Genomic DNA, 14,941 nt, shown 5'->3' with positions numbered 1-14,941 from the left:
TTGGGGTTGGAGGGCAGACTGTGTGGGGAGCAATCTGGTCATTCGGGGTGGAATTGTTCTGCATTTCAATTTGAAAATTTTGGCTTGGATCTGAAGACAGGAAACAAAGTTTAGTAGTGGCATATAACATGCTACATTAAATCTGAGAAGGGAAGACTTAAAAGTTAAATGCATTTCCCTCCATTCTCTATTTAAACCCATCAAAGTCCCAGCACAGCAAGTTCACATTCCTCAAACTCAGACTGCTTGTGTAGTGGTTCCTATTTATTGACTGAAAGCTTGGTCAATAATGTGTGACTTGAGAAATTTTTCAAAGGATAAATTTCAGTTTCATCGGTTTAGAGAAAGAATTCTAGTGAGTAGGCCTGAGGCAGCTGAAAGCTCTGCCAATGAAGGTGGCAGTGGAGTGGGCTGGTGTGAGGGGGCATGTACTGTGGTTGGGACGCACAGAAGGCCAGAATCAGAGAACTAATAAGTGTGGGTGGGGGTATTGGGTTAGGAGACATTACTTCCATAGGAAATAAACATATCCGAGAATAGTGGCTTGACTCCTCGCTCCCTCCTGCTTCCCAAGATTGATTTTTATGGCTTTTCTCACTCTGTATTCACTTTTTGTTCTTTTCCCCTTTTTAACTGCTGTTCAAACAATCACCTATTGAGGTCTGATCTCTATAAAGCCAAGGGAGGAAGCATGAGCACCATAATTTGGTGAGAACATAATTTGCAGTAGATATCAGTTCAATAGATTGTGATGCCCAAGCTTGGCATACATATGATAATAGGAGAGGGAAGGCAAACGTATTCTTAACATAATTAAGCTAAATGGTAAAAGCCATTTAAATGAAAAATCTGTGTACAAAAAGAGAGAGTAATTAAATGGGGAAATAAACAAATGTATTTTGGAGCAGGTTGCTGCAGCAAACTGGGAGTAAAGCTGCACCATTCCACACAGAAGGTTTTGGATTTAGGCACATGGTTCCCTATAAGGTGAGCTTCTGATCTTAACTAGAAGCTAGGTGCTTTCCTCAGAGAGGGAAAATAGATGGACAGCATAAACAAGGCTATTCTGCACACCTCAGTGACCAAGTCCAAAATGACAGGATAATGGGACTTGCTGTTTATCTTCTAGGCCAGCAGTATAATCTGAGCAAATGGGAGAACTATACACAGAGTACATAAATAAATATAGACACAGCACACAGAGAAACACACTGAAGTGGTTAATTTGAATAATAAACTTAACTAACCTCTCTGTCTCCAAGTGTCTCGAGGAGCAGCAGCAAAACAGTTTTGAAGTGTTCATCCCATACCCCCAAAGACTCTTCTTGAATTGATTTAAGGAGTTCATACATTGCTGCTTTACGTTCTTCTATTCTCTCATTGTGATTGGAAAGTTCCTTTAGCAGCTCTGCAACCAAATCAGACTGGTCCAAAGGATCTGTTTACAAAAGTTAAAAAACTATTAATGCCTAAAATAATTCTTCAACAAAATTGGTATTTTGAGAACAGAGAAGCTTCAAACAATTTGTTAAAACACAAAATTTTAAAAATGGCCAAACATTTCCCAAAGAATACTCTAAGTTTCTGAATTTATAAAAAAATCAAACGAGAACAAAAACTCTTATTTCAAAACTTTACATTCTAGTGCAATTGAATGTAAAAATCACCCCAACATTACAGCTGCCCAATTTCAGCCAGTTCAAATGTCAGTTGTGAAAAATGTTTCACCATCAGATTTCTGAATTCCAAACATCATAGTGCCGCTAACATGTTAAGGAAATTTATCAACAAACAGGAACAGGCTCATCAGGTGGATTGGAATATAATGTTGACAAATATAAAGTGATGAGATGAGGGTGGGAGACACAACCTAAACAGTGCTTATCCGCAGAATGCAGCATAGGAAAGGGATTTGGAATTTTGAGGACAGTGGGTGGCAGCAGTAAATAAAGCAAGTGGTTCTTAGGCTGGTCAATTCCCGAAGAGGAACACAAATCACTGGATGTTATTTATACACATGGCGTTGGTTCATCCCCATCTGGAGAACTGTGCATGGTTCTGGTTAGCATGTTACAGGAAGGACTTCATGGTAATAGAAAAAGGCCAAATGAGGGCAACTTATCTGATACATGGCATCAGATCTCTAAACTAGAAACTACAGAAGCTGAATTTATTTGCAACAGGGCAGAAAAGACTGTGGTGGTTTTTTAAAACTCATTCATGGAATATAGGCATTGGTGGCTAGGCCAGCATTTATTGCCCATCCCTAATTGTTCTTCAGAAGGTGGTGGCGAACTGCCTTCTTGAACCACTGCAGTCCTTGTGGTGTAGGTACACCCACAGTGCTGTTAGGGAGAGATTTCAAGGATCTTGACACAGTGATAGTGAAGGAATGGTGATATATTTCCAAGTTGGGATGGTGAATGGCTTGGAGGGGAACTTGCAGGTGTTCCCATGTATCTGTTGCCCTTGTCCTTCTGGATGGTAGTGGTCATGGGTTTGGAAGGTGCTGTCTAAGGAGCCTTGATGAGTTCCTGCAGTGCATCTTGTAGATGGTACACTCTGCTGCCACTGTGTGTCGGTGGTGGAGGGAGTGAATGTTTGTGCAAGGGGGTGCCAATAAAGCAGGCTGCTTTGTCCTGGATGGTCTCAAACTTCTTGAATGTTGTTGGAGCTGCACTCATGCAGGCAAGTGGAGAGTATTCTATCACACTCCTGACTTGTGCCTTGTAGATGGTGGACAGGCTTTGGGTGTCAGGAGGTGAGTTACTCGCTGCAGGATTTTTAGCCTCTGACCTACTCTTGTAGCCAGAGTATTTATATGGCAGTCCAATTCAGTTTCAGGTCAATGTTAACCCCCAGGATGTTGGTAGTGGGGGATTTAGCGATGGTAATGCCATTGAGCATCAAGGGGCAAGATGATTGACCTCCAACAACCACAACCATCTTCCTTTGTGCTAGGTATGACTCCAACCCGCGGAGAGTTTTCCCCGATTCTCATTGACTTCAGATTTTCTAAGTCTCCTTGGTGCCACACTCGGTCAAATGCTGATTTGATGTCATGGGCAGTCATTCTCATCTCACCTCAGGAGTTCAGCACTTTTGTCCATGTTTCAACCAAGGCTGTAATGAAGTCAGGAGCTGAGTGGCCCTGGCAGAACCCAAACTGGGCGTCAGTGAGGAGGTTATTGCTAAGCAACTGCCACCTGCCAGCACTGCTGATGACCCCTTCCATCACTTTACTGATGATTGAGAGTAGACTGATGGGGAGGTAATTAGTCGAGTTGGATTTGTCCTGCTTTTTGTGTACAGGACATATCTGGGCAATTTTCTGCATAGCTGGGTAGACGCCAGTGTTGTAGCTATACTGGAATAGTTGGACTTGGGGTGTGGCAAGTTCTGGAGCATAAGTCTTCAGTGCTATTGCCGGAATAGTGTCAGGGCCCAAAGCCTTTGCAGTATCCAGTGCCTCCAGCCATTTCTTGATATCACGTGGAGTGAACTGAATTGGCTGAAGATTGGCATCTGTGATGCTGTGGACCTCCAGAGGAGGCAGAGGTGGAACATCCACTCGGTACTTCTAGCTGAAGATTGTGGCAAATGCTTCAGCCTTATCTTTTGCACTGATGTGCTGGGCTCCCCCAACATTGAGGGTGGGGATATTTGTGGAGCCGCCTCCTCCTCCAGTGAGTTGTTTAATTGTCCACCACCATTCACAACTGGATGTGGCAGGTGGCACTGTAGGCAGTGTGCTTCCATCTGAACTTACAATGCTCTTTGTGCCAATGGCAAATTTAGTTATGTGACTTTCTATCACATCATTAATAAATATGGTGAATAGTTGAGGTCTCAGCCCAGACCCTTGCAGGGCATGACTTGTCATATGTTGCCAATTGGAGGACCTGCCCATTATCCCAACTCTGAGGCCCGAATTTTTGTGGAATCAGGAAGATTCTGCCAGCCTCCAAAAATGGCAGTCGAGACCCAGCTGCTGAAATCCTGCCCCTACTTCCAACAAATCCAATTTTGCTAGTAGGGGAAAGGGTGCAGGGCATGATTCACAAAGGAGGGAACCCAAGCTCAGCAGGGCTACTTGAACTCAGTGATATGTTCAAATGGACCCCATTTTGGCTGTTTTTCAGCACCTTAACCTACAGTGTGGGAATTTATGGAGTAAACATAAACACTTTTGAAGGGCAGGTAAGTTATTTTTAACTGTCATGTTCTCAAGCTATTTAAATCCTCAGCCCTGTCAAAATAAAAAAAACAGGCTGCAGGTATCAGTCAGAGTTAAAAAAACCCCCTCTGATTTCCAAAAACTACAATTGCCTCAGTAAAGTGGGGGGCGGGTCCTGAGTTCACAGCTAAAGGACTTATTAAAGGATTAGCTGTCTCTGATGTGGGGCATGAATATAACTTAGTTATAAGAGATTAAGCACTTGAGATTTTAAAAAGAGCTTTGAATTGGCTTTCCTGAATGTGAGTTTTTTTTAAACTATCAAATCTGTATAATGAAATCTGTATCAGATTTTAGAGCTTCATTTTATCTCAACATAGCTCCTGAGGTCTGTCCTCAGTTCATTTACTGCTGAATCCCTCGTGTGTACCTTTATTACCTCTAGACTGGGCTATTCCAACACACTCCTGGTGGCATCCCATGTTCTACCCTCCGTAAACTTGAGGTCATCTAAAACTTCTTTGCCTGTGTCCCTAATCGCAGTTCATCAACACCTCGACTTTAAAATTTGCATCCTTGTTTTCAAATCCCTCCATGGCCTTGCACCTCCCTTTCTCTGTAATCTTTTCCAACCCCACAATTTTCAGAGATATCAGTGCTCCTCTAATTCTGGCCTTCTGAGCACCCTCATTTTAAATGCCCCACCACTGGTGGCCATGCCTTGAGCTCCCAAAAGCCTATGCTCTGGAATTCCCACCCGAAACCTCTCTGCCTCTTTCCTCCTTTAAGATGCCTACCTTTTTGACCAACTTTTGGTTATCTGCACTCATATCTCCTGACAGAAACACAGAAAGTTTATGGCACAGAAGCAGGCCATTTAGCCCCACTGAGTCTGTTGTGCCAGCTGAAAAGAGCTATCTGGCCTAATCAGACTTTCCAGCTCTTGGCGACTTCAAGTGCAAATTCATGTATTTTTTAAATGTGATAAGGGTTTCTACCTTTACCCCATTTTCAGTCAGCGAGTTCCAGACCCTTCACCACCCTCTGGGTGTAAAATTCTCTCAACTCCTCTCTAATCCTGCTACCAATTATTTTAAAACTATGATCCCTGGTTAGTGACCTCTCTGTGAAGGGAAATAGGTCCTTCTCATTACTCTATCTTCATAATTATATATACTTATGTGGTTCCTTGTCAAATTTTGCTTTATAAATGCCCTTTGAAGTATCTTGGGACATTTTACTATGTTAAAGGCACTGTATAATTATTAGTTTTTGAGAGAGCTCCAACTGATTCATGAAAATACCATACACAAATGGTATGTTGGCACTGGACTAAATGAAAAAGCCATTTCCCAGCCCAGTATTGATGTCTGAGTGAAAGAAAGCAACATGTTCTCTTCTTTTTGAACTAGAAGATCACAAACAACAGCTATTAGCAAGATAGCTGAGCTTTTTAAGTCTGTTAGGAAATGCCATCCTGAACCAGTGTTTATTATGTTGGAAAAAATTTGCAATTATAATGGAACTTGGAGTAGCCACTTCTGATGTGAAAGTTGAGATTGAAACCAGGGTCACATCAGCTCATCAGTTCAGTGCAACTCAGGTTTAGACATAAGTGGAATAGCTGAATCTGCATCCTTTCACTTTGTGGCACTGATCATTAGTGCTCCACAACACCAGCTGAACACCAACACAATGAGAAAGGGCAATTAGTTTAATCAGTGTTTTATAAATGGAAAAATAATGTGAAAAGCACACATTAGCCATGCAAACTGCTCTTTCCTGCAATCAATCTTGACTATGAAAATCTTTTAAATAGATTAAGCTTCTAATTATATAGGAAAAACAAACAGTTCAATGAAACTAATATTATTTCAAATTTTTGGGAATTCTTTTGCTCCAACCATATAGTTATTTTGCAGGTGATGACTTATAGAGGTGTCTAAAGGCGAAAATGCAGTTGATGGTAATAAGAAAACAATAACATTAAAAAATGTCAAAATAAATTAAAAACATGTTAACTTTATGTAATCTTTGCATTCTAGGCACAAAGGACTCCAGAAAGAAAATCACTGAGGCATGATCACAGCTTTCCAGAATGGAGAAAGTTCAAATATTTGCCCCTAACATTTTCCAGAAATGTACAATCATACAACAATCCTTTTTAGGAGCTCCACTGAACGCCAAGTACACTGAAAGTTGTATTAATTCATGCTGTTGTCACATTTTAAAAAGTGCATCCGCTAGATAAAATGTTTTGTCAACCAAGTATTACCTGATTCAATGTTTGTGGTGCTAACATGTCAACATAACAGATATCAAATACAGGTATAGCACTTTTACATGCTGACATAATTTTAATTCTTATGACCTTGGGATGAACCTGGTTAGAACTAGATTTCTGTAGACGTACAACACACCAAGTGCCCTGCTTTGCATTCATGAAGGCAAACCAATTAAATGTTAATTTACTATTCCAAATATTTATTCTCAATGTGTCCCAGGCAGATGTCAATCTACTGAAGCAGTAGAAAAATCTGTCAGTCACCTTGGCACAAAGGTATCACACACTACAAGCAATCTTCCAAGTACAGAACATCAAGATAACCAATTTATCAATTTTCTCTCAATTTGTTCTAACAGCTCTTCCACATTCATAGATATTAATAGTCATTGTCAGTAGCATATTCCAATGACAAGGCATTGATCAGCAAGTCCAAAATCTGTGTCATCATCTTTCACAAGGGAAATGCAATACATCTTTCAGAAACATCACTTTGGGGAAAAAGAAAATCAAAAGAAAATACTTTTGAAAGTAAAGGGTTGAAAGGCCTTTTTGTTGGTCATTTTAAACACTCAACGATTCAAACACAAATCAATGGCCCAGAACATCCAATCTCAGGGGGATTGTACTCCGGAGGTACCAGATGATGCGCTGGGGGACCCCCGGCAGGTCCACATGCAAGGACTGCATGGCAATTAACTGAAAAGTTTAAATGGGCAATTCTCCTGCATTGGGTACCATCCGATACTCCAGTTTAAAGTGGAGTCTTCAGATGGTTCCAACTCTCTTAGCCAAATAATTACCCAGGAAAGGTTAGAAGGATTAAAACCACATCTAATTCCTGAGTAACTGTACTACTGATCCCCCTGACCCCCACTGGATCCCTGAAACCCTGTACATTCGCTGCTGTTAGCATCGGAAAGTCCGGCCCAATTAGATTTAGTGTTTAATAATATGCCACAGCTGGGTATGGGCAAACACTTGGCAAATGTAAAATGTGGAGTTATTGTGAAATTTAGAGATAATAGTATGCTGGTATAGCATTTTAAAAAGGGTCAATTTGCAGAAATGGACAGAGGCTTAGTCGCAGTTAAGTAAGAGAGAACATTCCTTTGTCTACCCCTACAAGCCACTAAACATATCTTTGGGGTGGGTCGGGGGGGGGGGGGACTTGGTGCAGATTTGAGTGGTGGTGAAAGACTCATTGTGCTAGAGAAGTCGAAGTGGAAAGTCGAAGTCGAAAAAGAGCACATGCAAGAGATTACATTAACTGCAAGGGAATGAACTCAGCAAGGCATTTGTTGGGAGAGGGAGATGAGGCAGTTGGAGTTGTTGCAGTGGGAGCTGTCAATGGGTGCTGTGGACAGCATACTTGAACAAGTTAGTTTTTTTATTTCTACTTCTAACTAGGAAATTTGAGCAGGGTCATGAGGAGTACATGTAGAAATCTGAAATAAAAGGAGTGGTCAAGAATCCACCCCCATGTCAAAGTTGAGGTCAGTGTGGTGTTCAGAACCAGGGCATATGTTGCATGGAGAGGGCAAGTGGCATCATATTTTTCCTTTCTACTCTTTATTTTTCCATTGTCTTAATCTTTTCTTAGACATCGCATTCTTGTGAAGAGATTATAATCCACAAGCATCAACAGAACAGTACAAAAAGCACAGAAGTTATTATTCTAGTGACATAGTGTGCACATCAAGTTAATCACCAGTGAAATAAAAATGGAATATTTTTTGCAGTTAAAACTAACATCAAACTTGCCTTGCTCAGATATAGATGCATTTTGATACAATGGTTAATTCTACAATGCTCTGCTCCCAGCAGGAATATGCAGTTCAAAAATACAGCAACAAGATTTTAACCCTGATTCTCTGACCTGTGTTCACTGCAAGCATAGCTCCCTCACTGGCAGTATAAAATTCAACCTATAGGAGAATGTTTTAACTGCTCTGATATTTCGCTTAACCTAGAGGCATGCTCAAATATTTTCCAACAAGCTCAGCTTCCAGGACACATGCTAGTTGAAATTCTGGGCATGACTCTTGGGCAAAAAAAGCTTGCCTTTTCAGCAACATTATCACTTCTTTATTTTGCTCTATTCTTTACTGTCTTCCATTCAGTCTCCATTCCTATGTTTCTTAATTATTTTTGCTTGTTGCTTCTTAACCTGTTTTATTCCATTTTTAGCCCTCTACTTTGCACAAGTCTCTCCGGGTATTCTCAAGTCTGCAGGTCTCATTCTCTCTATCTGCCTCTTTCAAACACATGGTTTACCTGTCAGTATGTTTCTGTATTTTTGCAGCCTGTTTGCCTCAGATATCTTACATTCTTCTCCATCTCTTTTTTTGTTGCATGACTCACATCTCTCCACCTGAGTATTCAAAATTCTGAGAGTAGAAAAACTTAGGGAATTTTGTGGAAACAATGGGGGTCTTGGATGTGGAACGGAGAAATCTGCTGCATCTTGTGCTAATCAGGCACTTGACAGGCCACTAACAGGCCTTCCTCCTAGGGTCAAGAACTCCAGGGGTAAAATCTTGCCACCGAGAGTTGCTGGCCAATCAAAGGCTGGCAGCTCTTCTGTACTCATTGGCACCACTGGGGAGGTGGCGGCTGCTGGTACTACACCCACCTGAGGCCTCAGATCAAGGAGGGACTCAGGCACAGGTGAATGATGATAGGAAGGGGTCGCGAGGCGGTGGGGGGGGGGGGGGTTTGGTTGGCAGCAAGAGCAAGGAAGTAGCTATCCGTGGGCACCCACCTTCCCGATGCCGGGTCTCTGCATCAGGCACTGAGTGCCTTTGAATGAGGGAGCACCCCCGAGAAGCCTGCAAGCAAACATGGAAAAGTTTGCTTGACATGCTCCCTTTACAGTGAACCCCCGCGCACGCTGCTGGGTTAATGGCAGTGGGATGAGGCCTTAAGTGGGCATTAATTGCCACCTTAAGGGCCTCCATTGGCAGTGGGGCAGGAAGGCCATCCATGGGTCTTCCTGTCATGGATTTAATTGGATGGAGGTGGTAAAGGGGTGGGGTCCCCACCTGCCACCCTTCTGCCCAATTAAATGCTACCCGTCACCAAACTCACCTTGGAGGGGGGCACAAAATTTCACCTTTCATCTTTTATTGTGAGCTGAGGAGAAGCATTCCTGACATTCAATTTGGCTAAGGCAGAGGAGGATGGGACAAAAATTTCAAAAGGGCTACTGTGCCAAGTGCAATTGATTGCAGGGTGACATTAACTGACCTCCAACAATTAAGGTAAAGATAAGCAAAGTGTGACAGGAAATGGCAGAGCATACAAACATAAGAGTGCACCAGCAAGTAAGGTCAGAATAGGGAAAAAGGGTGAAAAAAAAGTCAGAATTGATGGCTCTTTATCTGAAAGTATGCAGTATTTGTAACACGATGAATGAATTGACAGCATACATAGAAATAAGTAAGCATAATCCGATAGCCATTACAGAGGCATTGTTGCAAAGAAATCATGGTTGAGACCTGAATATTAAAGGGTATTTGACATTTTGGAAGGACAGGGAGAAAGGAAAAGGAGGTGGGGTAGCTCTGTTAATAAAGGATGAGATCAGTACAGTAGCGAAAAATGATCTTTGTTCAGAGGATCAGGATGTAGAATCAGTTTGGGTGGAGATAAGAAATACCAAGGGAAAGAAGTCACTGGGGAGTAATTTATAGGCCTCCTGACAGTAGCTATGTTGTAGGACAAAGTATAAGTCAAGAAATACTGGGGGCTTGTAAGAAGGTACCGCAATAATTGAAGGGGAGTTTAATCTTCCTATAGCTTGGACGGATCAAATTAACCAGGTAGCCTAGAGGATGAGTTTATAGAATGCATTCAAGACAATTTCTAAGAAGAATATATTCTGGAACCAACCAGTGAACAGGGAATTTTAGACCTTTTCTTTATTTGTTCATGGGATGTGGGCGTCGCTGGCTAGGTCAGCATTTATTGCCGTCCCTAACTGGTCGAGGTGGTGGTGGTGAGCTGTCTTCTTGAACTGCTGCAGGCCATGTGGTGTCGGTACACCCACAGGAGGGAGTTCCAGGATTTTGACCCAGCCACAGTGAAGGAATGGCGGTATAGTTCCAAGTCAGGATGGTGAATGACTCTGAGGGGAACTTGCAGGTGGTGCTGTTCCCATCCATCAGATGCCCTTGACCTTCTAGGCTAGTGTTCTTCATTGCACGGCCTGCAAACCAATGGTGGCTCCCATGGACATGAAGCATGGCTCCCTGACCAGTGGTGCAGTGCTGCTGGAGCAGGGCTTCGGAACCTCCAACCAGGGCCCAGAGAGCAGAGTGCCAGGGTCCCAGGTAGGAGAGGTGGGCTGCAACGTCTGGGCCCCAGGTCGTGGGGAGGGATGGCCGCAGAGAGAGAGCGAGCAAGAGCGAGAGAGAGACAGACACAGAGAGAGAGACAGAGACAGTGACAGTGAGTGAGTGGTAAGAGATCTGTTTGTATCCAGGAAACAGACCCCTCCTTCAGGAGTGAGCTGATCCTGACAGTGGCCTCCACCCAGGCAGGTGCCACCTGGCATTTCGATGCAGTGGGCTACTGGGAGTGTTCAAGGGGCAGCCGCCATCACAGTAGAATCTGGCGTACAGGAGTGCCTCACCACCTCCCAGGGAAAGAGAAGCACATTCTGCAGGTAAATCCCTCACCTTAGCACTGAGGATCCTTTCTTCCTTTGTGTTATCGCAAGCAGGAGCGAATCAGGCAATGGCCTCTTATTATAGTAGTCAAAGTGGCTCTCACATTGCAGGTCTTTGCTAAAGTGGCCCTTGCTTGAAAAATAGTGAAGATCACTGTTCTAGGTGGTAGAGCTTGCAGGTTTGAAGGTGCTCTCAAAGGAGTGTGGGTGAATTGCTGCAATGTATCATGTAGATGGTACACACTGCTGCCACTGTGCGTCGGTGGTGGAGGAAGTGAATGTGGTGGGTGGGGTGCCAATCAAGTGGGTTGCTTTGTTCTGGATGGTGTCGAGCTTCTTGAGTGTTGTTGGAGCTGCACTCATCCGGACAAGTGGAGAGTATTCCATCACACTCGTGATGCCTTCTAGATGGTGGACAGGCTTTGGGGAGTCAGGTGGTGAGTTTCTGACCTGCTGTCGTAATGGTAATGCCATTGAATGTCAAAGGGAGATGAGATGGTTAGATTCTCTCTTGTTGGAGATGGTCATTGTCTGGCACTTGTGTGGCGCAATGTTACTTGGCACTTATTAGCCCAAGCCTGAACTGTTCTAGGTTTTCCTGCATATGGATACGGACTACTTCAGTATCCAAGGAGTTGTGAATAGTGCTGAACACCATAAACATCCCCACTTCTGATCTTATGATGGAGGGAAGGTCATTGTTGAAACAGCAGAAGATGGTTGGGCCTAGGACACTACCCTTAGGAATTCCTGCAGCAATGTCCTAGGACTGAGATGACTGACCTCCAATAACCATAGCCATCCTTCTTTGTGCTAGGTATGATTCCAACCTGGCAATGTGTAATGAGGCAGGATTGATTAATGACCTCATAGTAAAGAATCCTTTTGGACTCGGTTTTCAGTTGCACTTTAACCTCAGAAGAGAAAACTGGACTCTAGGCTAGCAGCCTGCCTCTGTCTGCCATCTTCCATCAACAGAACCAGTGCTTTGTCCGGGTTTAAATTGCCTGGCTCTCATCTACGCTTTTTACTGAAATATCTGAAATCTGTACCAGTGCCTACCACAAGATGAATTCATCGTGGAAGTCAGTGCTACTGGAAAAGTGGATTACCCTGCATCAGCTTCAGCCTGCTAACCTCTGAAGGAATATACCATTGGACTTTTGATTCAGGACTCACGTGAAACAATAACTCCCATTTTTCTGTGGTCTTTGCCCTGTACCTCTTTGTTCCCTTCTCCATCTTTTATTGAGAGACTGTATCAGGGTTACGTAGCGACACCCCCTCCCTGCGTTTTGAGTGCGTGTAAAATAAACTAACCCTCTGATTTTACTCTTTCTTGAGTTTGCTGTGAGGTTATTAATAGAGGATTTGGTCACTCCAAAACTGAGGGGTTGGGAAAAATACACCATCCCTTGTAAAAAGGTGAAATCAAAAAAATCAAAGGCACATTTCTGTTTATGGACAGGTGGTCAGGGGAGAAATCAGGGCTGTTTTGATTAACCCCCTCACGTCTGTAACACAAGAGTAATCATATCATGAAAGAATTTCACATTTGGTTTGCGAGTGAGAAATGTAGGTCTGAAACAAGAGTCTTAAATTTAAATAAAGGCAATTACAAAGGTATGAAGATAGAGTTGGCTAAAGTAAAATGGAAAAATAGGTTAAAAGGTAGGATAGTAGAGAAGCAGTGTCAGACATTTAAGGCGATATTTCGTAACTCTCAACAAAGATATATTCCACTGAGAAAGAAGGACTCTATCAGAAGGATGCAACATTTTGTGTCTAACTAAGGAAGTTAAGGATAGTAAATTGAAAAACAAGACTATAGACCAGAAGATTGGGAAAATTTTAAAAACGAGCAAAGGATGACTAAAAACAAAAAATAAAGAGGGAGAAATTGGAGTATGAGAGAAAACTAGCAAGAATTATAAAATCAGACAATAAAATATTCTACAAGTATATAAAAAGGAAAAAAGTAGCTAAAATGAGGATTGGTTCCTTAGAGGGTGAAACTGGGAAATTAATAATGGGAAACAAGGAACTGGCAGAGATTTTGAACAAGTATTTTGTACCTGTCTTCACAGTAGAAGACACAAAAAGCACGCTAAAAATAATGGAAAATCAGGAGACAAATGGGAGGGAGGAACTTATTCACGATCACTAGCTTCCAACACTTGGAAAACTAATGAGACTAAGGGCTGACAAGTTTCCAGAACCTGATGGCCTCCATCCTAGGGTCTTAAAAGACATGGCCACAGAGATAGTAGATGCATTGGCTGCAATCTTCCAAAATTCCCTAGATTCTGGAAAGGTCCCAGCAAAGGAGGAGACAGAAAGCAGGAAACTATAGGCCAGTTAGCCCAACATTTGTCATTGGGAAAACGCTAGAACCCATTATTAAGGAGGCAGTAGCAGGACATTTAGAAAATCATAATACAATCCAGAGTCAATATGCTTTTGTTAAAGGGAAATCATGTTTGACAAATTTATTAGCATTCTTTGAGGATGTAACAAGCAGGGTGGATAAAGGGGTCCCAGTAGATGTAGCGTATTTGGATTTCCGAAAGGCATTCGGTAAGATGCCACATAAAAGGTGTATAAGATAAGAGCTCATCGTGTTTGGGGTGATATATTAACATGGATAGAGGGTTGACAAACGGAAGCAGAGTCAGGTTAATTGGGCCATTTTCAGTTTGGCAAACTGTATTTAGTGGAGTGCCACAGGGATCAGTGCTGGAACCTCAACTATTTATGATCTACATTAATGACTTGGATGAAGCGACCAACTGTATAGAAGCCAAATTTGTTGACGATATTAAAGATAGGTAGGAAAGCAAGTTTTGAAGATGACACAAAGAGTCTATAAAGGAAAATAGATAGGTTAAGCGAGTAGGCAAAAGTGTGACAGGTGGAGTATAATGTGCGAAAACGTGAGGTTGTTCACTTTGGCAGGATGAATAGAAAAGCAGACTATTATTTAAATGGAGGGACACTGCATGAGGGATCTGGGTGGCCTTAGACATGAACTACAAAAAGTTAGCATGCATGTACAGCAAGTAATCAGGAAGGGAAATTGAACTTTGGCCTTTATTGCAAGAGAGGTGGTGTATAAAAGTAGAGAAGTCTTGCTACAACCGTACCTGGCATTGGTGAGAACACATCTCGTGTACTGTGTACAGTTTTGTCTCCTTCCTTAAGGAGGGACATATTTGCATTGGGAGTAGTTCAGGGAAGATTCACTACGCTGATTCCTGGGATCAAGAGGTTGCCTTATGAGCAAAGGTTGGCAGGTTGGACCTATACTCATTGGAGTTTAGAAGAATGAGAGGTGATTTTATTGAAACATATAAAATTGTGAAGGGGCTTGACAGGGTAGATGCTGAATGCTTCTCCTCGTGGGGGAATCTAGAACTGGGGGCACAGTTTAAAAATAAGGGGTCTCCCATTTAAGACACAGATGTGGAAAAATGTCTTCTTTCAGAGGGTCATTACTCTTTGGAATTCTCTTCCGCAGACAGCAGTGGAGGCTGGGTCATTCAATATACTCCAGGCTGAGTTAGACATATTTTTGATATACAAGGGAATCAAAGGATTTAAGGGACAGGCAGGAAAGTGGAATTAAGGCTACAATCATATCAGCTATGATCTTATTGAATGGCAGAACAGGTTCGATGGGCCGACTGACCTATTCTTGCTCCTATTTCTAACGACTTTAAGAAGTGATTTTTAATCCCATTCATGGAGGATACCCAAACCTGCTCCACAAGGCAGTAAATGAATGCAATTGTACTTAAACACACAACTA

General features: G+C 42.5%; 1 protein-coding gene across 14 annotated transcripts in view; it reads right to left on the bottom strand.

Annotated features, from left to right (window-relative positions):
• clasp2 (cytoplasmic linker associated protein 2) overlaps positions 1–14,941 on the bottom strand; it is a 570,512-nt gene that overhangs the window by 34,396 nt on the left and 521,175 nt on the right. For all 14 annotated transcript variants that reach the window (XM_078540120.1, XM_078540106.1, XM_078540107.1 and 11 more), the window contains one exon: positions 1,248–1,438. In XM_078540120.1, coding sequence (XP_078396246.1) covers positions 1,248–1,438 — 191 coding nt within the window. The remainder of the gene's footprint in view (positions 1–1,247; positions 1,439–14,941) is intronic.

This window comes from Cetorhinus maximus, chromosome 4, assembly GCF_964194155.1.
Source record: "Cetorhinus maximus chromosome 4, sCetMax3.hap1.1, whole genome shotgun sequence".
NCBI lineage: Eukaryota > Metazoa > Chordata > Chondrichthyes > Lamniformes > Cetorhinidae > Cetorhinus > Cetorhinus maximus.
Note: the sequence above shows the minus strand (reverse complement) of the source record. Positions and strands in the feature narration are given on the sequence as shown.